The 24,834-nt window shown below is 36.6% G+C and overlaps 1 protein-coding gene across 1 annotated transcript in view; it reads right to left on the bottom strand.

The window, feature by feature from the left end:
• SLIT2 (slit guidance ligand 2) overlaps positions 1–24,834 on the bottom strand; it is a 255,593-nt gene that overhangs the window by 79,505 nt on the left and 151,254 nt on the right. The window contains exons 6-9 of the mRNA XM_059470506.1: positions 17,436–17,507; positions 13,521–13,592; positions 10,644–10,807; positions 8,084–8,222 (exon numbers count right to left, since the gene is read on the bottom strand). Coding sequence (XP_059326489.1) covers positions 8,084–8,222; positions 10,644–10,807; positions 13,521–13,592; positions 17,436–17,507 — 447 coding nt within the window. The remainder of the gene's footprint in view (positions 1–8,083; positions 8,223–10,643; positions 10,808–13,520; positions 13,593–17,435; positions 17,508–24,834) is intronic.

The raw sequence follows: 24,834 nt of genomic DNA on the forward strand, positions 1-24,834 counted from the left end.
CCAGGTGACTTTTCTCTGTAGAGGGTCATCCTTACATCTTTGCATCATGTTATAAGAGTTTCTCTGTTCAATTGCTACTTATTTAATGCTGTACCTTGGACTTTTACCTAAGGATTAATATTAAAAGACAACAGAAATGGTGAAACTGCACACATGCCAAGAGTCACTGGGAAGGACACAGACACAGAGGTCCCAGTACTCAAATAAAACTCCTCATGTATGCAAAGCACTTCCCCAGTGTCTGCAGTGTGATCAGATCACTTTATCTTGGTTAAGTCCATCTGTCAAAATCAGTTCTGCCAGATTTCATTTCCTTTCCCCTCTTTTCCCCTTCTTTTTCTTCTTTCTCTCATTTCACTTCCTTTTTTCTCCCTTCTCCTTTAATATAGTCTGAGTGTTACAGTGAGAAGCGATCTCAGGAGCTTTTAATCCTACTTAATTTCAAACACAGCTCACAAAGATGTAGTTGAGCGCTTGGCATAACACACAATCATTAACCAACACTTAGGAAAACAAAGTATATAAGAAAGCATACAGGAAAAAATGAGATGGGAAGATGAAAACATGAAGAAAAACAGCCAGAAATCGGGATGGTAAGATAAGACAAGACTGAGGGGAAAAATAAGGAAACTCATAGAAAATGTAAATAAAGTTATGAAACAACTATACAGTTTCTACTTTTGGTATCCAAACATTATAAAGCTCCATTCACATGAAACAAAACCTTTATCCTGAAGGCCTTAGCAATAAGAAGTCAGAGGCCTTTCAGTACATTGGATTGTGAAGGTGAACTGTTAAAATCCCTGACTTCTATATGTTTTGTTTGGTTTTTTTTTCATTTCACATATTATGTGGTTTAGGGTCTTTTCTGCCTGTTACAAACACTGGAATTATTTATAAAACTGCTCCTTATTTAACACTGCCATCCTCCAGTCATCTCTCCCTCCAACAATCCTCCCTCCTACACAGAACACCATGGTAGTGGCTGCTATCCTTCTGAAAAAGAAACAGAATTTAATTAAGCTCTTCCTTTGACTAATGGTTAAAAAAAAAAAAAAAACAGCAAAGGAATGATTAATTTAATTCTGCGCTCTTTTTTCTTAAATAGTCATCATTTGTACAAATTTATGGTCATCAGTATAGGTACTCCTTCCCCTGCTTTCCCCTCCGCCATCCCTTAGTAACACTTATTGCCATTCTATTTATTTTCACTTCTGCATAATATTACAGCAAGGAAAAAAGTTTTATAACCACTTTGACAGGTTCAAGCCATGGAAGAGAAAAGAAAATCAGAAGAATATAAGAGCAGCATTTTTATGAAGATAGGTCTATCTTATTAATGGCTTTTTGGCCTCTTTTGAAACAAGGGCCTGTCACAGCACTCTGGGATAGGGTACCAGCACAATTAATAGAATTGCTGCTGGGTTGCTATTTGGTAGGGTTTCTCACAGTCTGTTTGAGCATATGGCAAAAAAAAGAGTCTCTATTCAAAGGGAACCAGAATTATTTCTGCTGATCATTCTCAAAGAATTTTCAGAAGGTGAATCCTTCTGAAATTAAACCAAGCCAAAAGAGACTAACAGTGATGAAAAACTAAAATGTGGAAGGAATGCCAGCATAGAGGCTGATAAATGCTATTGCCATTGGAAAGGCTATAATTTCTAGCACCAATTAAAGTAATAGTTTTGAACCCTAATGACATTTAATGCCTTTAATACATGAACTGCATGACAAAGGAGGAAAGCACTAGGTGTGTGAGGCCACTTAAGTTGGTTAAGTGTAACAGATTGAACATGCCAATGAAAGGGCATCTCCAAAAAATTTCTGTAAAAGGAGAGAGGTTCTAACAAAAAACTGAAACCAACTCAAATTGTGATGTTTGAGATGAATTAATGAATAATGTATCATGCTTTGCTTAAGTTGATGAAAAAAAGACTGAAGTAAGGCATACTGAATAACAAAAGTTGGAAGAGTATTCATATTATTTATGGGCACTATATTTTGCCTCACAATGTCACATTACAGATATTAAAATAACAAGTCTATGGGAAATTTCCTTAGGTTCTCAAAATGTCTCCCGCAGGTTACTCATGATATGAAATCTATTCATTTGAACCAGAGGCAAAGGTATATCTATGCACCCTTTTAATTTTTGTGCTTTCTGTATAATTCATAGAAATGAATAGGTGCTCTAAAACTGGAGGAGTTTTGGTGCTCAATCTTTTTTTTTTTTTTTAAATACACATGGAATATGAACTATTTCTTTCTCAAATATGATCACATTGATTGGATAAATCCTAAAAAGAAAAGTTTAGGTATTCTTAATTGGCTGTGTGTGAGTTTATTTAGATAATAAAGTGGGGATTACTTTTGGAGGAAAGGTGTAACTGGTACAGATACAATTGTAGGAAGAAAATACAGATTAAGAACTACATTTACTGAGATGCTGAATACTTAATTTTGCTCCAAGCTTTATCAAACGGAAGGGGAAAATAGAGGACACCACAGGTTTTATTCTCCTTCCATTTTCACTGGCAGCTACTTGGAGATAAGCAGCCCTGTTTCTGAAGGCATCTTCCCAAGAGGCACCTGGCAGACAACGCAGTGCCTGCCGACTGCCTCCGCGCAGCGGGAATTGCTGCTTCCAGCCAGCTGCACCAACTGAGATGTCACACAGACACCACGACAAAACCGGCTCAGCAACACCCCGACAGCCACCAGCAAACCCAACTGCACTGGAATGAAACAGCATTTTGGCAACTGGCTCTGCCTCCCCCTGCTCCCACCATCACAGAACGCCTGCTCGTTCGTTCCTCAACCACTCTGGCTTCCAGTGCTGACTTTTCTTCTCAGTTTAGGTTTAGGCTATCACACCAAACTCAGAGACAGAGAGGCTCCAGTGCAGTGCAAGCACAGGCTCTCCTTGCCAGCTCTGCTGCAGAGGCAGGAGCCATCAGCCTGAGAAGACACTTCCTAATGTCCTAAAACAGCTTTCCAATACAGCAGAGCTATCAAGGCAATGTAAAGCACATCAGCATTAGACTAAACAGAAAGTCTTGTACTTTTCCATAGAGAGCTAACTCAGAGCTTCAACATGCAAAATTTTACTCAATGGAAACTGCTGATGTATAATACTTAAGGTATTCAATATTCCATTTAAAGCGTTCTTCTTTTAACACTCTATTTAGATACAAGTTAATTTATCAAACCCCTAGGGGGAAATAAAGCAAACAATTGTCAACATGGAATATACACCTAAAACCTGTGACTTCATTATGTTTATCAAAGGGTAGAGAATAATAACATTATTAGTACTGCTTGTAATATAGTAATACAGTACTGCTTGGTTTTATACAACATTGTTCCAAACAGACCTACAATGTAATGAATTCAAAGTATTCTTGTGCAGAAATAGACCAGACATTTTTTCCAAACAAAGTTAAGAAATCAGTGTTTTCTAGGGTACTCAGGTGTTGATTGAAGTAAAGGTTTCCACCGAGAGAAAGAAGAGCAGAAATGGACAGAGGACTTGGCAAAACGTCACAAAACCATGAGCTTGTGTTGAAGACAAACTTCAGAAGAACCTCATGAAGACAAAAAAAAGGAATTCTAGATCTTTTAAAAGTAAATATGGATTATATTCTTATTAAAAATAATCTGCTGTCCATATAAGAATAAATAAGTAAGAGGCAGAAACGAGAAGAAAAACAAAATCTCACAAAAATGAGTTGTCAGATTTTAAACACCTCTTTAAAGGAGGGTTGACAATAAAGTTTAATGTCAGCTTCACAGGAAAACATTATTTATATGAGATAGAGTAAAGAAAAGACAAAAGGATGGAAAGATATAAGCACCAGAGGTGTTTGTGTGCCATGAAGCTGGCTGAAGCACAATATGAAAGGCTGGTGGTACTCAGCGCTGGATTCTTCAAATGCAGTTCATAAACAGAGGACAAACATCGTCAGAGTAAGAGAATTTGAAAGTATTGTGGATCTTTCTAATCTCTATCAATAAAGAAGGAAATGTTCAGATGAAAATGCAGAAAAAAGTTGGCAAAAATGGAAAAGTACTGAAAAGATTGGACAATGTTTGATGCGGGCAAATTAGAAGTGTAAAGCTAATTCTCTTGCAGTGTGCACAGGAATCTGGTAGCATTATCAAGAAGTGTGAATAAATACTAATTTGGCTGTTGAAGCCTGTACATCCTTCAGAAAACAACAGGGAGCCAGCAAATTTCTGTCGCTGAGAACTGGGCAGCTCCGGCCGAAGCAGCGACTGAGGCAGCGCAGCCACGCGTGTGGGAGCTGGGAGCAAGGGGAACACAGAGCTCACTGCACCCTCTGCCTCTGCTCAGCACCTCCCGGGACTCCTCCTGCTGCTGTGACAGCTCGGGCTCATCTCTTCAAGTGTTTACTGTCAGCTACCATCTTGGCACACTGACAACATTATCGCCTAGGAAATGAGTAGAAAACCAGATTATTTTGCGGGATACAATCATTCTTTTCAATCTAATCTCAAGGGGTTGCTATAAGCAACAGTTGCAGAGGACTTCTTTAAAAAACGAAGCTTTAGAACGCTTATTGTATGATAACAATACTGGAATGTCACAATCTTCCTGCAAGTTAAATTTAGTTAAAAGCAGAAAGGACTGAAGTCTTTCATAGAGCAGCTTTAAAATGAAAACGTGACATACAACCTGATTCAATGTTACAAATGTCTGTGGATGTGATAATAGGATTATATGTACCAACTTCTTGTTCCTGACAAAATCATGACAGCTTAAAAAAAAGGCCTAGGACTTTGCAGGGCTAGTTCAAGTTAAAACATGGTTCAACATGTACAGACAATTAAATAATGCAAGAGATTATTAGGTTGCGAAAGGCAAATGAAAAAAACTAAAATTCTGTTAATAAAAACCTGATGATTCATTGTCATTTGGAATATTGTATTCAACCCCGGTCATTGAAGATAAAAAACAAGTTACAAAACAAGTAATTCAGAGAAATAAGAGTAAATTAAGACATGGAAGGTTTTGGCATCCAAAACGATTGAATGGAGTTGGAACTTTAGTTTAGATAAGAGACAAATGAAGATGGCATGCAAAATAGAAGGCGACAGGGACAGGGCAAATTATGTATGTGACTGTATTTTCCTTCCTTCTACAAAGAAAAAGAAACATTATGAAACTTTAAAAAACTGTATTTTAAACTGGAAGAGTTTGAGCACAATTCCCTCCACCAAATTTATTCTCTTAATATGAAGATGTAAACACAGTAGGATTTAAAGCAGATTGGATACTTAAAAGAAAACCCCTTTTTCCCCCGAAAGTTTAGCAAATTTTCAAGTGTCAGAGCAACCCCAATACATATTGGGAGCAAACAAAATATTTGTGCTACTGGTCTTTTATTTTTGAAGTTTTACATTTGTGTTTCCTAAAATATTTTTAGGGACAACTGATGTGGGCCATTGGCCAGGGTGGAGTGCTGGTTTGATGCAGTCTCAGACTTCCATCACCTCTTTATTGGTAAAACCTTTTTCACTCCAAAAACCACTTATTTTCCAACCTTTTATCTCTCTCTTTCTTTCTTATGCTATGAAGCTAAATACACCTCCCATCCATAGGAATCAGAAGACAACCATCACTAATTGTTCCCTTCCCACTAAAGCAATAAGTATAGCATAAAGCTTTCTCCATATAACCAGCAAAATGTATTTGTCAAAACTTTAACTCCTATTCAACACACTGAAAGGAAGCAGAAACAATCCCGTGATTCTCAGCAAATACATGATACTTTAATTCTTTCACTCAGTTTATCCCTCAATTTCAGAGCATTTCCTTCCTTCCTTCCTTCCTTCCTTCCTTCCTTCCTTCCTTCCTTCCTTCCTTCCTTCCTTCCTTCCTTCCTTCCGACCCTTCCAACCCTTCCGACCCTTCCTTCCTTCCTTCCGACACTTCCTTCCGACACTTCCTTCCTTCCTTCCGACACTTCCTTCCGACACTTCCGACACTTCCTTCCGACACTTCCGACACTTCCTTCCGACACTTCCTTCCTTCCTTCCTTCCTTCCTTCCTTCCTTCCTTCCTTCCTTCCTTCCTTCCTTCCTTCCTTCCGACACTTCCTTCCTTCCTTCCTTCCGACACTTCCTTCCTTCCTTCCTTCCGACACTTCCTTCCGACACTTCCTTCCTTCCTCATAGATGCACTTATGCAAGTAAAAACAATGTATCCAGCTCATTAAATTAAAAAAACCCAAAAAACACAAAAAAAACCAGTTCTGTGTAGCCTTCCTGGCCACTGTGAATGGATTTTATTGAAGAGTAACTCTATTTGCAAGCAGAGGGGTTTTTCTGATAGTGGTGAAAGGTAGAAGTGTTTATATTATACAGCTGAATGACTGTATTGGATCATGTAGGGTCAGCCAGGTCAGTATTAACAACAGTAATAATGAACTGACAGATGTGGCTATTATTCACATCCTAAGAAGAAACCAAAGTAGTTCCAGCCCTGTAATGTTCAAAACCACAGGTCAGGTATCAACAAGCCAATTAAAATTTCATTGTGGAGCCCTTGTTTTAAACATTCATCTTGCATCATCAAAATTCTCAAAAGCTTTTTATTCTGAATATTTTCTCCAACTCATTTACTTCTAGTCAGACCTCACTTACCAGGCTGTCATCACAGCTACTTTCAAACTATTCACTATTTCCCTGAAGGGAACTCCTAGCTTCCCTCCCATAACGCTGCCCCTGCCAATCTCAGAAAAGGTGTTCACGTTGCTGTGCCCCGCCCAGATGTCAGCAAGCTCACCTTTTGCTTTTGCTGCCCACCTGCACAGGTGACAATGCAGCAGTAACTTACCTGCTGTGCCCCCACCACCTCTCAGCCACGTTGCTTTTGGAGACTGTGGGCCCTTCAGCACCTTTGCTATGACTTTGCTCTGGATATGGCAGTACTTTTTGTATAGGGCACGCCATGGGACACTACCAGTGCTCATGCTCTTCCATACAAAGGTAGGGTATTAACACAATGACTACATTTTACTCCTGCCTTCTCAGATTACTCTCTGAGGATACTGCTTTAGCAGAACACTTATCATTGGTGGCGTGGATTGCTGATCTTTCATGCAAAGATTTCCTCCTCTCTAGTAGGAAATCTGATAAATAAAGTGACTGAAGGTGAGTGGCACAGTTTTACCACATCTGGTGACTAAGCCTCACAAAGCTGCCCCCTCACCCCTGCCACAAGAGGATGGGGGAGAGAATCAGCAGTTTAAAACTGCAAAAACTCATGGCCTAAGACAAAGACAGTTTAACAGGAAAAGCAAAAGTTAAAACAGTAAAGTAAAAAGCAAAGCAAAGCAAAGCATTTCCCAAGGGCAGGCAGGTGTTCAGCCATCTCCAGGAGAGCAGGGCTCTGTCTCATGTAACAGTGACTTGGGAAGACAAACACCATCACTCTGAACCTCTCACCGTTCTTGTTCTTCCCCCAGCTTATATGCTGAGCATGATGCCACATGGTATAGAATATCCCTTGGCTCAGCTGGGGTCAGCTGGGTCTCCTCCCAACTCATCATGCTTTCCAGCCTCCTCTGGTGGAGTTTGGTGGGGTGCAAAAAAGGCCTTGGCTCTGTGTAAGCACTGCTCAGCACTACTGAAAAGATCTGTTTTATCAACACTATTTTCAAGTGCTAAACATGGCCTTGTACCAGCTACTATGAAGAAAACTGATCCTATCTCAGCCAAAACCAGCACAGAAAGTGACCCTGAAGGCAGCAGGCTTTAGAGTCTGCAGTGAAACGCCATTCACTTGTAGAAGAGCAAGGATTCCCAAACTCTTTTAAAACCAATTCAGAATGCAGTTTACTCGTGAAATATGAGTAGCACGTACAAAAATAACTCTTAAGATAGCATAAAGGTCTTAAATGCTTTCATACAACTGCATTTTCATTTTTATATCTGAGGCCTGAGGTATATATCAAAATTCCTACCCTATACAATGCATTAATGTATACAAATAAAAAAACCTAATACATAGGAAAAAATGTTTTCTGTAAGTTAATAGAAAAGAAGTCAGATTACACACATTTCAGTGATGGTTTCGGGAAGGTTTGTTGGGATCTCAGTGAGGCCTTTCCCACGACAGTCCACGATGTTGTTGCTACAGGTGCATGCAGTGGGGCAGTGCAAGACACTGCAGGATGGAGCCATGAAGGACTGGTGACCTGCAAAGGAAAGCACATTTTACACTTTCTTGAAAAATTAAAGGCAGAATTTCTAAAATAAACATTGTAGCCTACCAGTACTTTCAAACTGCATTTATTTGAACACACATTTAATACTAACACGTCGATACAATCTAGAGAGGTGAAACACAAAAGCTCAACTATTGTGACAGCACTACATAATTTTTCAACTTCTTTAGCAACACCCATTCAAAATCATCTCGTTTAAGAAGACTGTGATCCATTTTTCAGATATATTTTATTTTTTGTATGCTATTGAAAACTAATTACTGATTTATTTAGTTTTCAGAATGTTGTATAGTATTAAAAAATGCATGTCAAGAGAAATGCACAAAATTTGCTATGAGCACTGAATGTGACCTGCCAGTTTTGTTCTGTTCTGCAAATATTTATTTGAATATGGTCCTTCAGTTATGTGTTGCTTATAGACAATTTTGAAGTTTTCATTCATTAAATGACATTTTCATTCACTCACACAAAAATTAAGTAAAAATTTTGACTTCATATCCCTCACTCTGTTTTAGCTCAGCAGACTTCCTCCCACAATCTGCCACTCTTACTAACTCTTGTGGCTAGTATACTGATTTCTTAATGTTGTATGTTAAAGCCAAAACTTTTAATTGCATTTAAACTCAGTCATTTTATATTTAGGTATGCTTATAGAAATTAAAATCCTTATATTTCCCTGCAAATAGATAGACTGTACATTTTACAATACATTGATACACACATTCTTCTATCAATCAAATGATACAGAACAGTTGTTTCATAATGATACAGAAAGACATAAATGGATGAGAAAGCCATGATACCCTCTTTTTTTTTCCATTAATTTATAAAATGCTAGAGACTGCTTTATTATTCTCAAGGAAAAAAATAAACAACTGCTTGATTATGAAACCACAATTTAACTTAAGATCTATCTCACAATCATATCCCATATATTAATATAAGAAGGGTACTCTGATAATGTAAGTTGCAGGCAGTGCTGTTCCCACTTGAAACTTCATATAACAAGTGTCCAAGTTCTGAATTGCTGAAAATATATTGAGGCCAGATCGGATAGGTCTTTGAGCAATCTAGTCTGGTGGAAGGTGTCCCTAACCATGGCAGGGAATTGGAAGATGATCTTTAAGATCTCTTCCAAGCCAAGCATTCTATGATTCTCTGAGACAGAATTTTACAATATAATAATTTGACTTCAGATTTATGTTTGTGTTACAGAAGTATAAACAATAATCAAATCTAATAACACACACTATTCTTTTTATACTACCAGGAAGGAAATGTTTAACCTACCTTTATTAAACAAAAATACAGTGATTCAGAGAGAAAACATGGCTATTCCCCTTGTTAATATTTGATTAACAAGGGGAATTGTTATTATAACTATCAATTATATATAAATATATAATTATATATTATATATATTATATGCATTATAAGGATCAAGTTATAAAACTGTTCTTGACATCCAGGCTCTGCAGCCATAACATTTACATGTAAGACGTATTATGAAATTATCTTGTTAGGAGCCTTTTTAAATGCACATAAAGGCAGAATTAGTGACAAGAATACCGTTAGCATTTGCCGTGCAAAGATGGCCGTGCCTTATGCTTCGATGTCAGAGGCTATTTAATAAGGACAGAACATGGTGCCCTCCATAAAACTCTTTTAGAAACATAGATCTGTGAAAATTTTGGCATATTTGGCAATAGGCTTCTGGGGGTTTGCTGAAAATAAACCAGTAGGAGAAACCCTGCTGAACCACTGAAAAGGCAGCAATATTGCAGCTAGTTTTTAATGCTCTTTGCAAAACTTGAAACAGTAGACAAAATTTACAGAAAATTTTCAATCTGAGTGTAAAAATATTTAAATAAGAAAGATAAACTTGCCTTCTTCCTCATCTAGAAGATACAAATGAAGGAAACAAAATTGAATAGAGAAAATGTGATTAGTAATGAACTGTTAGTCATTTCATTATGTCACATAAAAAATAACCTTATGCATTAAAGGATAACAGTAAAATTCAGAAAGTTACTTAGGGGTACAGAGTAATATTTAAAAGTCAGGAAATATGAAGTATATACCTATAAGGTTTTTTTTTTTAAAATCCTTATTACTTACAGGTTTATGTTCTCAATTATCACACCTTTTATTTAATTTCCAGTATCTCCCCCATTCAATTATACTTTCAGAAGGCTATAAAATCTATGTAAATGCAATATTTACAAAATTCGCAAGGACGCGCGCACCCCCGCAAGCACCAATAAAAACAATTAGGCCGCTCTTAATAAGCACTCAGGCTGGGATTATGCAGAAGGCAGCATGCAGCCCTGGGGTGCGTGTGAGCAGGTGTGGCTGAAGGCAGGGCCGGCCGGTCCAGCCCGTTTCTCTTACCGCTGCAGACAAACTCGCGCTTCTGGACCTCGGCCACGTTGTGCCCGCGGAGGTGGGACGGGCCCATGCACTGCGTGTAGAGCCCCACGCGCGGCCGCTGCCGCAGCCAGTCCGACAGCCAGGCCAGGTGGCAGTCGCAGAACAGGTTGTTGGAGTGGAGGCGGCTGCACGGAACCAGACACGGCAACACCCTCCCGTTAGCAAGGACACGCAGGAAAGCCGCCAGCTTGCCCAGCCCTCCCTTCAGCAAGCTACTGTGCCCGTTCATTAATTTTTATTAATTAACTTTTTGCATATTTCATTGAAAGTCTGGGAGTTACAAGTTATAAAATAAAACTACACAAGCAGCAAAATTACTTTTTTATTTGCGGTCTAATTAACTGGAAGAAAAAAGAAGGCTTCCTAACAATTTAACTTTTCTGTAGTTTCCTCTTCCTTGTCTAAAAGAAAGAAGTAAATATAGAAAAGCTTGAAAGGTGACATAGGACTTTTTAGTCCAGATCTCCATAAATAGGGAGTAAGGCAAAAAAATCTCAAGAACATTGCCCTAGAGTGGTAATACTATAATGTCAGAAAAAAAGGGTTAATAAAAGATTTTGTTTCCAATTAGATGTATCTGTAAGTCTGGCCATTATTAGTCTCTATAGAAACAGCCTGAAAGATCCCTTTAGGAGGTCATACTCATTTTCTGCTGAACAAGATAGAGTAATAACTCAATATAAAGCACCTTCTTCCACATTTCTTTTCTGATTTCCTCTCTAGTTGTTTAATAGCAGAAAATGGGATTAGCTGCTTTTGGCTGCTAGGGATCTGCACTTTAAGCAATCCTTGAAATTAATTAAAAGACCAAATGGAAGCAAGTGATGGAATTAAGAAAGTTGTCTCTTTGCTGGTGTGGTCTGACACAAGACCATGGCTCCTTGCCAAGTGGCAAAAAGCACTTTGCCATTGATAAAATATCAGACAAATGTATTAACTAAATTAGCTAAATTACTCTTCTCTGGCTCTTACATTTTCGTAAACTACCGCAAAGGATGTCCACAGCTATAAATCAAATCGTTACTCAGAATCATCCACAACAGGGACATGCCATTTTGGTCCTTTTTAGCTGAGGTGCTCAATCCTAACTAAATAACTGGAAAGGAAGTGCAGGAAATTCAGAATGCAGACAAAGAGTCTAACTAATCCATTAGAAAATAAATCTGCAAAGCAACATGAAATGTGTAACCAACATAAACTAAAATATTAACCAACACCTTTTTGCCCCATAAATGACTAGAAATTAAAGGCAATTATTTTCCTGTACTAATTCTTGGGTGGGTACTTGGCAAATACAGTTCACAATACAGTACACTCATTCACCACAATCTGTGCCTAGCTGTAGGCATGTAGACCATACCAAATCAGAAGTAATGCCACTGAAATCAGTATAGTTATACAAGCATATTCTGACTGCAAATGGGATGTCACAGCTATAATCCAGGATTCTGTGTGTCCATTTTATTTTGTTTCTAAAATATATTTTCAGAAAATGAAATATCCTTTCCAAAGAAAATGTAAATATTACTAATTTTATTAATTCTATTTTATGGTTCAAAACAGAAACCATATTTGAAAGTTCAAAAAAAGTACAGATTACACATTTTCAAGACTTGGGCATGAAAGAACAGAATGAAATTCTATTATCAAACTCTTCCTGAGGTCACCAAAAGCCCATGGTCAGCACTATTTAAGTACTCTTGTATTTGTCCAAGCAAGAGTAGTTGCAATTCTGTTATGAAAGCAACAGAACCACTCACCTGTGTGAAGTTCTTCAGTTACAAGCCACATGTTAACCTGGGTGAATAGTCCTACTGATTTCAGATCAGTTGTGCAACTCAACACGGGTAAAAGAAACTAGACTGGTTTTTTTGTAAAAGTAATTCTTTAACAGTAACAGCTAATTTTGAGCTCTGATAGAAACGTCCCATTCATTCTTAATTCCCACTTCACTGGAAAATCTGTTTAAAAGTGAGTCTCTGGACCAAATCTGGTTTTGCCAGTCAACACAATCTAGATTTGTAGTCAGTATAAAAATACCAAAACATAATTCCAGCCCATATGACTTGCATACACAGACAATCTTTTCACTGTGCTTTGTTTTAGAAGCCTGAGGTGCTCCTCTGACAAAGTCATAACCTCTAAAAATGGGGACCTTATTGTAAATGCTGACACAACTTTAATTATAATAGCACTACCGGATGATGCTATAATTTTATGTTACAAAGAATGTTGGCAAGCCAGTTTAGTTTAATTAGGTCTGCTAGCAGTACAGTAATAAAAGCATAAAGATTTCCCATTTATCACATCTGACAGTCAATCAAAGAATCTCCAATGCTCCAAAATGAAATGTGACCCATTCAAAAGCTCAAAGTAAAACAAATCTTTGACTTTCAAAAAACATCAATTTACTTCTTTATATAGCTGTAACATGTAAGAATTCCCCCTGCCCTCATCTATTTTTGGTGAGAAGGTGAAGCTTTTCTGTCACTGCATACAGCACCATGGAAATCCCATTTGGGAAGAGACCATGAAACGGATTGAAATACTTATTCATTTCATATCCTAAAAAAGCTGATTTAAAAGGATACAACTTCTTTATCTTCTGAGCCCCACGTGCAGCTTTGGGGTCACTTGTTAGGTTTACCTTTCAGAATGAGCTTCCTCAGACACACACACACAGAATTTACACTCGACAATCTCATGAAACACCAATATTTTTTATTTGAGCTTATGCTTGCTTTGCCTCTATGTGTATTGATAGATCCCTGACAAAACTTAATAGGAGTAAAAACAAAAATGATAAAAATGGCATCCAGTTTCAGTGGGACTACTCACAATGTTCTGAGTTTGGGCATATGGTTGAAACTTGCCACGGACAGTCGAGTGATGTTGTTATTGTTGAGAGTGCTGCAAAGCCAAGAAGAAGCATATTAACATCTTAAGAGTTTTGTCCCATTTTAAAAAAGGCACACATAATGAAAGTCATGGTGTACTGTTTTTAGGGATGTGTATCAGGAAAAAACTCCTTGCTTTTGGTTATATTTTTCCTCTCTGTTGAATCCTCAACAAAATACCATGGTTTTACCATTATCAATCCTAAGTAAGAGGTCACAGTAGCCTAGAATTCACTCAAAAGGAACTTCAACCAAAATTGATAATATCTCTGGCATTCAAGCCAAACTTGACATTGTGAGGTAAAAAAGAGAGTCCTTGGAGAAAATGTCTTGGTTCTAGGATACTGATTTCTCTTTCTAGCTTCTGAGAGTCTGAATTTTGATGGATGATACAAGACCTGAATGGTTTCTCCCAAGAATTTTAGAAAATATTAACTTTGGGCTGTGCTTGGCTTTTATAGGGAATGAGTAACTATAGATGATCCAGAGCTGCATGAACAATAGGGGAGTTTCCAATATGATAGGTGTCAGGAAATGTAACACTTCAGCAAACTAGCAATTTATATTTTAGACAAAGTGTTGGGAAATTGAGATATCAACCAGGAAAAAATCTAAGCCAATTCTTGGCTACAGAGGCCGTTATACTCATTACACATAGTTTTTAATGATTCAAAATTTATGAATTAACTTACAGTTAAATATTGTCTTTAGGCTGTAAATAAAATGCAAACAAGCTTTACTCCAAAAAAAGGAAGCAAACAATAGAATTTAAAGATTTGACTTAGAGATTACTCATCTGAGCAGAATGGATAATGAGCTTTATGTAACTAGAACAGTAATAAATAATAACTCCCATTGAAAAAAAGCTTTTCTCCCTTTTGAAAAAGAAAGTTATTTTCCCTTTTCCTTTTTTTTTTATCCAAAAACTGTAATTTGTTCCTATTTTGAACAAATTGTTTGTACTGTCTGATCTTGAAACACAGAAAGATAAAATCACAGCACCCTGACCAGGATCAGGCTATATATCTCCACATTAACCAAGCAATTAATTACCGGTGCAATGTGCAGCCTTTTACCTTTGTGTGCTTACTCATTCCATGTACTAAATCTTTCTTTTGCTGTGCGTAAGGGATCTCCCCTGTGTGTTCTTAAGGATACATAAAGAAGAATAATAGAAAACAAAAATAACCCAAACAAGTAAATAGAGGAACTGTGCCCCTTTGCAAAACATAACAAAAAAAAAAGCCAAGGAAAAAATGGTCAATGTACTGGGTACATCCATAAAAGTTGTCTTAATGAATAAAAGTCAGTAAATTGTGGCAGTTTTCTTACAATGTCCACATGGTAAATGATGGCTCCCACAGTTCTTCCTGCATAACTTCTTACAAGATTTTAAAATAATATATTTTCAATGAAGGGAAATCAGCCAGTATTTCCATAGCTGTTAAGAGAAGGCAAATCTACAAATGTTTTGATTTCCAATTTTGGTTGTTTGATGTTTGCCTAGCTATTTTGTATATATAGAAGCTATTGATTTTTCAGGGTAAAGAAAACTAAATATAGGAATAGATGTAAGGGATATATATGGAATTAAATTATTGTTATAACTATTCCTCTGTAATGATAAAAATGCTTAATTTCATTACAGAGATGTACTTAAAAAAAGTTGGTTCAATACTTTTACCTAAATGTTATATACTATAGCAAAGACTGTGATTGACTTGTTTCCATTTCGTAGATATGTCAGTGTTATATTTTCCCCATAGTCTGTTTTCCAAATACAGCAGATTTTCCTTAAAAAAAAAAGACAAAGGAAAACTAACACAGAAATTCATGGGGAGGAATATTCAGGCTATTTTGTATCTTTAACACTAATAGACTCTAAAATTATACTATTATTTAACCAAATTATAAGTTTTATTACTTTGGTAAGCATTTCAAACTGTTACTAAACTGGATTGCAATCTATTTAAAAGCTTTACCTCAAACTTCAAGTTTGAAGTAATATCCACTTTCTCTGCTCAGTTAAAACAATTGACTCCAAATGAAAACAATATGAATAGTCTTATTTGCTACTCAGTGCATATACAGTATGGTCTGCTACACAGCTTTCATTCTTTAAGCCATATTGTAAAGGAAGCTTAATTAAACACAAAACCTTCAGTAGTGTTTGAAGTATCTATCTCAATTTCTTAAAATGCCATAAATCTTCACAAAATTTTTATCACATAACATAATTCAAGACAGCAAACACTCAGTCATGTATTTGAACAATGCCAATAGATTATGCATATTCATTCACAAAAATTCCAACTACCTACTTTTCAGCAGACTGTTATTTTAGAAGTTTCTTTCCTCTTTTCCCAATCATTGAAATCAGTGTAAAAATTGCACCCCTGACCTCAACTGCAAGAATGGTCTTTCAAGAACACTAAAATTGCAAGCATTAAAAAATGCACAAAACATTGTATTTATTTATTTTTTAATAAACATTTAACCCTTGCACTTGTAAAGAAAGGCTGATATTAACAACAACAAAAAAAAAAACCACCACAAAACAACCAAACCAAACCATAGAAAGCAGATTGAGCCATCATTGGAAAAGATATCCTGCCACATATAAGAGTTCCAAACATAAAAATATCAGAGAACATCAATCACATTTACTGACAGACAACTAATCATCAACTTAACAATTAGATGTGGTACTGAACCTACAGTATATTTTACATGGCTTTGTACCAGAGTTAACAACAGGCTTGTTATTCTATGACTGCAAAAAAAAAAAAAAAAATCAAATTTGGCTGTCAGTTTCATTCACCAACTAGTGTTTAATAATAAAAAACTTTTATCACCAGCTACTCACATACTCTTTGTTTTCTTAGACATGCAGACACTATTGCCAGAGAAACTTCTGTTCTTCAGAATATTTAAAAAAAACCCAAATAACCCAAACACAACAAAACCCATTTCCTCACCACCCTCAAGTTGTGATATATCAGGTGTGATTCAAATTAACATAAAGTAACTCACTGATACACAAATTCTTTCATTTTTCTTAATGAAGAAAATCCAAATAAAATGTGTCATTTTGACTGACAGAGCAAATATTTCAGGAATGTGTCCGGCCTCAGATTCTTTGAGAACTAAGGCACTTTGCTCATTACAGTAACTATTCTCAGATGATAATTTTGTTACCTTTAACCTCCCTGATAGCTACTTGAAGAAAGTGAAAAAAAAAGTATACAAAGAAGTGTTGCAAAAATAATCTGTGACACAAAAAGAGATATTTTCCTTCACATACAAATGTATTTATGCACATAAAATGTTTTAAAAAGAAGCTATTGACATAGACATGCTAAACACCTTAACATATAGCAGTAATATTTGCTACAAAGTGCCTCTTTGAAAACATCCAGATTGTCAAAGAGATATAGCATATTGTTCCTTACACTGAGTCTCAGTGATCAAAAGATCAAACTGATGATGAGTATACAACAAAAGCAATTCTGAAATGTTCAGTACATCAACAGTAATGGATAATGTACAAAATTAATTGGGTTCATTAATACTGCTACCCTCCCCCTTTTTAAAATGAAATATATTCTTTTCTTACAGTTTCTGTCAATGGCTTTTTTATTATTATTACGTTTAATGGCTGTCTTGGAGAGTAAAGGAGTATCCATGCCTCTCCATATCTTCTTACCATTTTATAGCACATGACAGTGGATTATTTTAAGACATCTTTTCACGAGAGCATCCTGACACCAGGCTGCAGCTTGCAGATAAGCTGCTACATTAGCACTCCCCAGATGCTGAGCTCTCACCGCAAGCAAGAGATACGAGGAATACTCACAGCACTTCCAGGTCACGCAGAGCCCTGAACGCCCCGTCTTCAATGCAGCTGATCTGGTTGTAATCCAGTTGCCTGTTAAACAGATTAGGGAGGCATTTGTAAGGGAGAGGCGTGCTGGCAAGGCGAGGTGGAAGGGAAGGCTCCCGGAGGGGTGGCAGAGGCCGAACAGGCGAGCGGAAAGGCTCTGGCCATCGCTGCCCCCGCTCGGGCAGCCGCACGCCCGGCGCTGGCCTGCACCCTGCCACCGAAATCCCTTTTTGTTCGCAACTGCCTGCGCACAGCAGCGGCGCTGGAAAAGCTCCAGTAAATAATAACTGCACCTTATATTAAATGCCAAAGGAATGCAATTTCATTACATCAAGAAAAGCTATCCATTAAAAGCTCTCAGCGTCATCTCGCTGAAACAATTTCATTAAGGTAAAGGACGGTAAATCACTTAATGTCACACGCATCCCCTCGGTGACCTAACAGAATCCATTTATCAGAGCAGCCCAGCTGCATGTTAATTCCAGGCGCCGCAGCAGGGACCGGGGACAGACACCAGTTTCAGGGGTCTCCCTGCGTGTGTGCATGCCTGGAGCAGGTGGGAGGTGTTACCCCCGGGTTTGCAGGGGATTTACAGCAATTACCTCCTGGAATACGTCTACGTGTGGAAATAACAGTGTCCGAGGCATTTACAGACCTGCTTACTTATCTCCTGTAGTTCTGCTTCAAATGAAAGTAGTGTTTCTGCTGTAACCTTCAGTATCTGGCTTTCTACAGACTTCGTGTGCTGTCTGCAATTATATGCAGATAGCATGTTGTAATGGAGCACTCGAATTCTAGACACAAAACTCAGCAATCCATCCCATACATTATTAATCCTTAAGTATGAAGTTATGAAAAATTTAGATCCGTTTCTCTGAAGATGATTATTACCTTTTCAATTCAAAACATTGATACAGCACATATAGCCCAATTAAAAATGTCTTCTTAAATTAACAACCATGCAGATAAAAAATCTTTCTCTGCTGATAAAAGCTTTCCCTATAAATACTGTCTTATGTATTTCAGGGCATGACTTGCAAAGCAAAGATGATAAAAAACCTCACTTTAAAAACTTCTCCAAGCTGGTAACTTGTCAGTGTCAAACAATATATATGAGTAAATGTGTGTGAACAATAGCAAGAAAATGAACAAAATACAAATAAACTCTGCCCTTCTGTCTTCAATTATATATTAGCTAGCAGGGCTAATGACACTTCTACTAAAGCAGTTTTTGTGATTTTTCTGAATCTATGATAATATTTTACTTTATTAATAAAACATCAGACCCACTGCTGAATGTAATGTACCAACTTCCATAAAGTTCTTCTAGTTTCATCTGAATTACTACTACAAGGGAATAAAATATTGTCATAATTGTAACAGTGCCTGTGTTTCTGTGTACTGAAAGCTAAATGCAAACTATCAGTTGCTGAATATGATCTTTAATAATTTTGGTGCAATGTTACAACACCAGTGCTGCAGTATTGGAATATTTAGGTCTACTTTCTAAGGCTTCTTCAATTTTTAGTAATGAATTTCATTTAACAATTAAGCTAATAGCCTTTTTATTTTAAAATGGTAAAATATATACACAGTATAACCTCTCAAACAATTTATCAAAGCTATTTAAATTACTCCAATGGCATGAAATGTTACCCTTGACACAATACAAAAGAGAAATTGTTTCCAGACAAATTGGAAAAATCTTTTAATGCCATCAAATTTGCCTAATGCAGTCTGCAGGTTAATCTTTAAAAGGGTGAGCTGTATGTTTGCCCATATCTTATTATCCTTAGCTGTCAATGTATAAATCAGTGCTGACACAGCTTCTTCTAAATCATCCACATTACACACAAAGGAAAATCTTTTAAAGCCGAGAAAGCACTTGAGCAAATCTTGTCCTACACAAGCTGAAAGGCAGATTTCTTCCACCAGATTGGTAGCAGTTGTGGTGATCCCGAAAACTTTTGGACTTCTTCCTTTCATGAGTCACCATGATCACTACCTTAGTGAAGGGTGAGTTGTTTCCATTTAAATCTTCTTACCAGAAATATTGCTCCATTTGCACTGAGCTAATGAATTGGTTTCAGCATGAGGAAGGGAAGTTTGCAGATGGGAGAGGAAAAATATTCCCTAGTTTTAAAAATTACTATCTTTGAAAGATGCTACAATCTTTATGCTTTAGATTATCTTCCATCAGTTACAACCACGATATAAAAATGATTAGACACACACCATGAAGAACAATTGGTGTTTTATATATATGTATATATTTTTTTTTTTTTAAGCTGTTAAAGGGACATGACTTTGAAGACTGTGTGACTGGCTTTAATAGCAATTTATGGTAAAAGTAAAGGTTAAGGGTAAGAGTACCCACCCTACATATATGACCCAAACGGAAAGTTAGACAATATTTCATAACCAGTGTAACATTAACTTATGATGTCCTTCTAATAGATAGACTGAAGCAATGTAATTGTGTTTTTTGATAAAATTGGTTCTCAGCAACAAGTACATATTAAGCTATCTCTTAAGGTGCAAGCAAGAATACTAGAGATTAAAAATTATATTTTCATCTAATTTTAAGTTACATTCTATTGTTTATTTTTAGTATGACTTCAAAACCACACATAAACATCTCCAATACCATAATGAAACCTTTCTCACCACTAAGCTATTGAGTATACCAATAACCCTAATTCCATCTTAGAAAGTTTTTTTTTCCCCGTGAGCTGTTCTTCTTTTAAAATTATTAGAACACTCTGAGAATCAAAGATGACCAGACATGGACCAGCAGCTCTGGCCCATTCTCATCCTTCCCCTCTCCCCAGTTTATGATCTCTCTGCCTGCTCCATCTCCATTTTGGGTCTATTCTATGGGGGATCTCTCCATGCTTTTGTAAAGTTGCTGTTCCTTTCTGCCTCCAACACTCACAAAGCTTCATTCCTGTGAATCTCATAAGATACCAAACAACAGCTGTCACATTCCAAATCCTTCCACCATCCCAGAGAATTAACTGGATTTTACACATGTGTCTGCAGCATTACCTGGGTATGTTCTATATGAAATATTCTAACTGAATTAACCTACTGCTGCTTAAAATGACAATGTTTATATGAGTTTAGTAATTAAGAATAGTAAGAATAATAAGCATTCAACTAGTAATACGTTTACTTTATAATGTTTTATGTTTATTGCTCTTATGCTGTAGAAACATGTTGCTAACTTATATTTTCTTCCCTTCTGGTACATGTTGTCTACCAGATAATGATAAATAAATATCTTAAAATAAACTCTGTTATCCCACAAGAAGAACATTTAATGACTAACAGAAGATGCTGCATACATTTAAAAACTACTATCCTCATACAGGAAAAATCTGTCATCTGACTCTTGACAGAGAAAACATCCTTTACTCATTCCTAGAAAGTTGAAATCTGGAAAATTCAAACGATTGTCTGCTTTACTCTCCTGTTCTTCACAGTTTGAAGACACTTTATGGTCCTTTGCAAGAGCTACTTTTTTCAACAGAACTGAGTTATGATTCCTATTTCTTATTTCTCAATCTCAATGTCGTGACAAATCAGTAATTTCAGAGGAATTAAGTTAAAAATTATGTAAAAAAATCATGCCAGAATTTATTTTTATCAAACTTCAAGAACCGCTTGTTTCCCACGACTGTTAATATTTATATCCAAGTAATGCATACTTGCTGAACAAACTCGAAGTTTTAGAAACAAAAAGATTTATAGTTCAATTTCTCAGTCCTCTGAAAATTGTCTAGCATTCTACTTGGTTAATCTTAGAATTATCTTATGGGAGGAAAATTATACCAAAAAAAAAGTAAAAATTAAACAAAAGAATGTCATCAAAAGGAGAATGAATACAAAATTAAAAATCTATATGTTATGTATTAAATATATTATCAGATTAATAAGAAATAACTTTTTAAAAGAAAACAAAACTTTAAAAATAGTACTAAAATGCTATTTATTTTAACTATCAGTAAGAACAAGTTGGTTTTTTTTTTCCCAAAGGCCACAGGGTCACCAACCTGCTTGGCAACAAGAGGTTTAGGAGTCACTAGAAAAGTATATCTATTCTTTCCTTCATGGCTTCAGAGTGATTTTTTATTGTAATAAAAATCTTAAGCATACACAGAATATAGCTGACTACACCCTGTGAAAATCCTTCTTTATGTAAACTTGAAATGCAGGTGGCTGAATAGACTAGCAGTCCAATTGAGATTTCCTGTAAGAGCAGGCATGAGAAATATTGAATTCTAGATTATCTAAGTATATCTTAGACAAGCAATGCATTTAGAACAGCATTTGTACAGATGAATAGACAACTATACTTCCAGTTGCAGTGGAATTTTATGCAAGATCTGAGAAGAAATAAGTAATGAGAACATCAGCAGGAATCTCTTTTTCAACTACTAATAACTGAAATTTAAAAGTCCAATCATTCCCAAAAATAATTAATGCAAAATTTATTTATGTCTCTAGTGGCAGCTTTAAATGTTTCACAATCAGCATAAAAGAGGCATAAGGGCAACAACAAGTATTATCAATCAAAGTTTTGGACAAAGCTTAGTATGATGGGAAGGACTTAGATTGGATGCTGGTGATTGCCTCCCTCTTCACTGATTCTTCATTTCCCCAGGCAATTTAATGTGTGAAGGCACTACATTGCCCTGCAGCCTTTGTCCCTGGCATGACAGCTACAGTCTCCTCCACTTGCTGGAAAGAAATGAACACAAAGAAGAGAGTGGTGGAAACAAAGGCCAAGAGCATGACAAGAAAACCAGGGCACAAGATCCTTGCGTGAGATATGATGATGATGTGCCCTACTATTTTTGGTGACACTTGAGATTGCACATGTTTAGCATCACAATTCCACCATTATATCAGTGTATTTCTTTCCATCCTCTGCCAAGCATCAATTACACAGAGAAAGAGAAAACTGGAATCTTATGAAATTTTACGCACTTGAAATGGAAAAATCATAGTCAAAAATCAACTCAAAAGGAGAGCATAGCACTATTATTCTTTCAGTGGTGCCTTAAATTTGTAAATAACTCAGTTATTTTTCTTCCTAATTCAACCAGCTTCAGAAACAACCCCATTTAAGCTTGCAATCTGGGCACCTAAAGCATTTTCTTACCATCTTAAATACAAACAAAATTCCTGAGGTTGGGAAAATTTAAAGAATCTTTCTCATCCAGTTTGAGTACTATATCACCAGTGAGGGCTGCAAAACATTCATTAACATGTCTATTAAAAAAATCTGTGTTTAGTTTCCCATTTATATGATAACTTCTCTTTATTTTTTTAAAAATAAACAGAATGGATGCCACTCTGAAGAACCTAATGGATGCCACTCTGAAGAACCTAATGTCTTGGTGAATACTCTTCTCCCTGAAAAATTTGCAAGTTAGGGGTAACTTTAGGAATTATATTTTCAGAATTTCACACTAATTTCTCTCAATCTCAGATCAATAGCTATAGTGTATGGAGTGTATTGCTCTTTAGGTCATTCAAGAATACTTCCTTGAATAGAAAAATTGAAACTTTGACAGACTGTAGATGTTTTTTTAATTCGAACTGCCAAAATAATGGATACTGGATTTCTAGTCTGGAGAGCTACTACAACATAAGCTTCCGCCAGTTTTTGTCACTTTTACTTAAAAGCTTAATACTTTACAAACAACTGGGCTGCATTGGTGAGAGTGAAGCCAGGGACACTCTGGCATTTTTGAGATGACTTCTGAGTTTGTGAGATGGCACCTGGTTTTGGTCTCTCCAGTAGAAGACAGAGTCAAACAGGGCCACAAGAACTGAAGCAGGTAACATTTGGGGATGGTCAGCAAGAAATGCATTTGTTTGGCTGTTAGAGAGAGGGGAAAGGGAGGATCTTATTGCTGCCTACAGTTGCCTCCAGTGAGAGTACAGACAGAGCCAAACTCTTCTCACTTCTAAGACGAAAGGCATAACAAATTGGAAACTGGGTAATTCCAATTAGATGTAAATTACATTTCTGAAGCCTGAATGTTTCTCAGGGTTTGTTATTCTTTTTACTACAAGGGTGTGGCAGGTTGCCCATGTTGTCGATTCTCATCATGTCTTGCCCATTTTGCTTTTTATCTTCTACAGAATCTATATTAAGATGAGCATTAAGATGTCCAGAAAGAAAGCACCATGGATGCATTTTATGGAAACTAGACAGCTTCTTCTGAGAAACATCAAGAGGACTCTAGAGCTAACATGCTGCAGGAGGTTATAGTGGCATTATCAAACTTATAGGAAGCAGTTTCCTTCAGATTATCTGAGTAAACACCTCATTCTCTTTGCTCTGCAAACACTGAGAAGTATACAATAAGATGCTTTCCAAAATACTCCAATTCCTGATTCAGAAGGAAGGTATTTGGTGGAATTGAGAGAATGGTAAGTCTCTATTCAGGAACATAAAATACTTTATCAGGTCAAATTGTGTGAAATTGGTTAACCACTTTTAAAACAGCTTAACTGAGCTACTGTTCTGGATGGTTATCAATCATTTCATGCTTAAAGAAAAGGCTTAGTAATTTCAACTGAAACTGATGTAATTACTGTTGCTACAAATTTATATATATATATAAAATACAATATGCTCTAATACAGGTTTCTTTTCTCTTTGCACCTTTATCTATCTCATAGATGAGTTTGGAAGAGTTACATCTTTAACATTAAGTCTCAGCTACTAGATTATTTCTAGTACAAATAGAAAACTAGAACAAATATGGAATTCGGCTTATGACAATTCTTAGTAAGGATACACAAATATTTGGTTCCTGGACCTTAGGTTAATCACCTTCATGGACTCATAGAATCATTTAGGTTGGAAAAGATCTCTAAGATCATGGAGTTAAATTTTGACCCTGACACTGCCAAGTTCACTGCTCAATCCTGTCTCTTAGTGCCATACCTACACATTTCTGAACACCGCCAGCTTATGGTGACAAAATCTCTTCCCCCAGTCACCCATTACAAACCTTAAAAAAATTTTTGGTGAAGATATTTTTCCTCATATCTATTCTTATCCTCTTACTTGTTACTTGGGAAAGAGACTGACAAACAACTGGCTACAACCTCCTGACAGATAGTTCAGTTCCTCTTTGAATCGTGACACCTGCTATACCCGTCACCTATCAAGTGTCTCCTTAATCTTCTTCAACAATTAAATACAACTTCTGTCTATCTGTCTTCTCTAAGTAATGACCAAGGCTAGATGGAAAGCTGGGGTTTGTCTCTCCTCACCAAAGATTCTAGGAAAGGCAAAATAGCCTGATCTAGTTATATAAATGCTGTAGTAGAATCTACCCAACTCACC

The sequence above is a fragment of the Ammospiza nelsoni genome, chromosome 4 (assembly GCF_027579445.1).
Source record: "Ammospiza nelsoni isolate bAmmNel1 chromosome 4, bAmmNel1.pri, whole genome shotgun sequence".
NCBI classification, from domain to species: Eukaryota; Metazoa; Chordata; class Aves; order Passeriformes; family Passerellidae; genus Ammospiza; species Ammospiza nelsoni.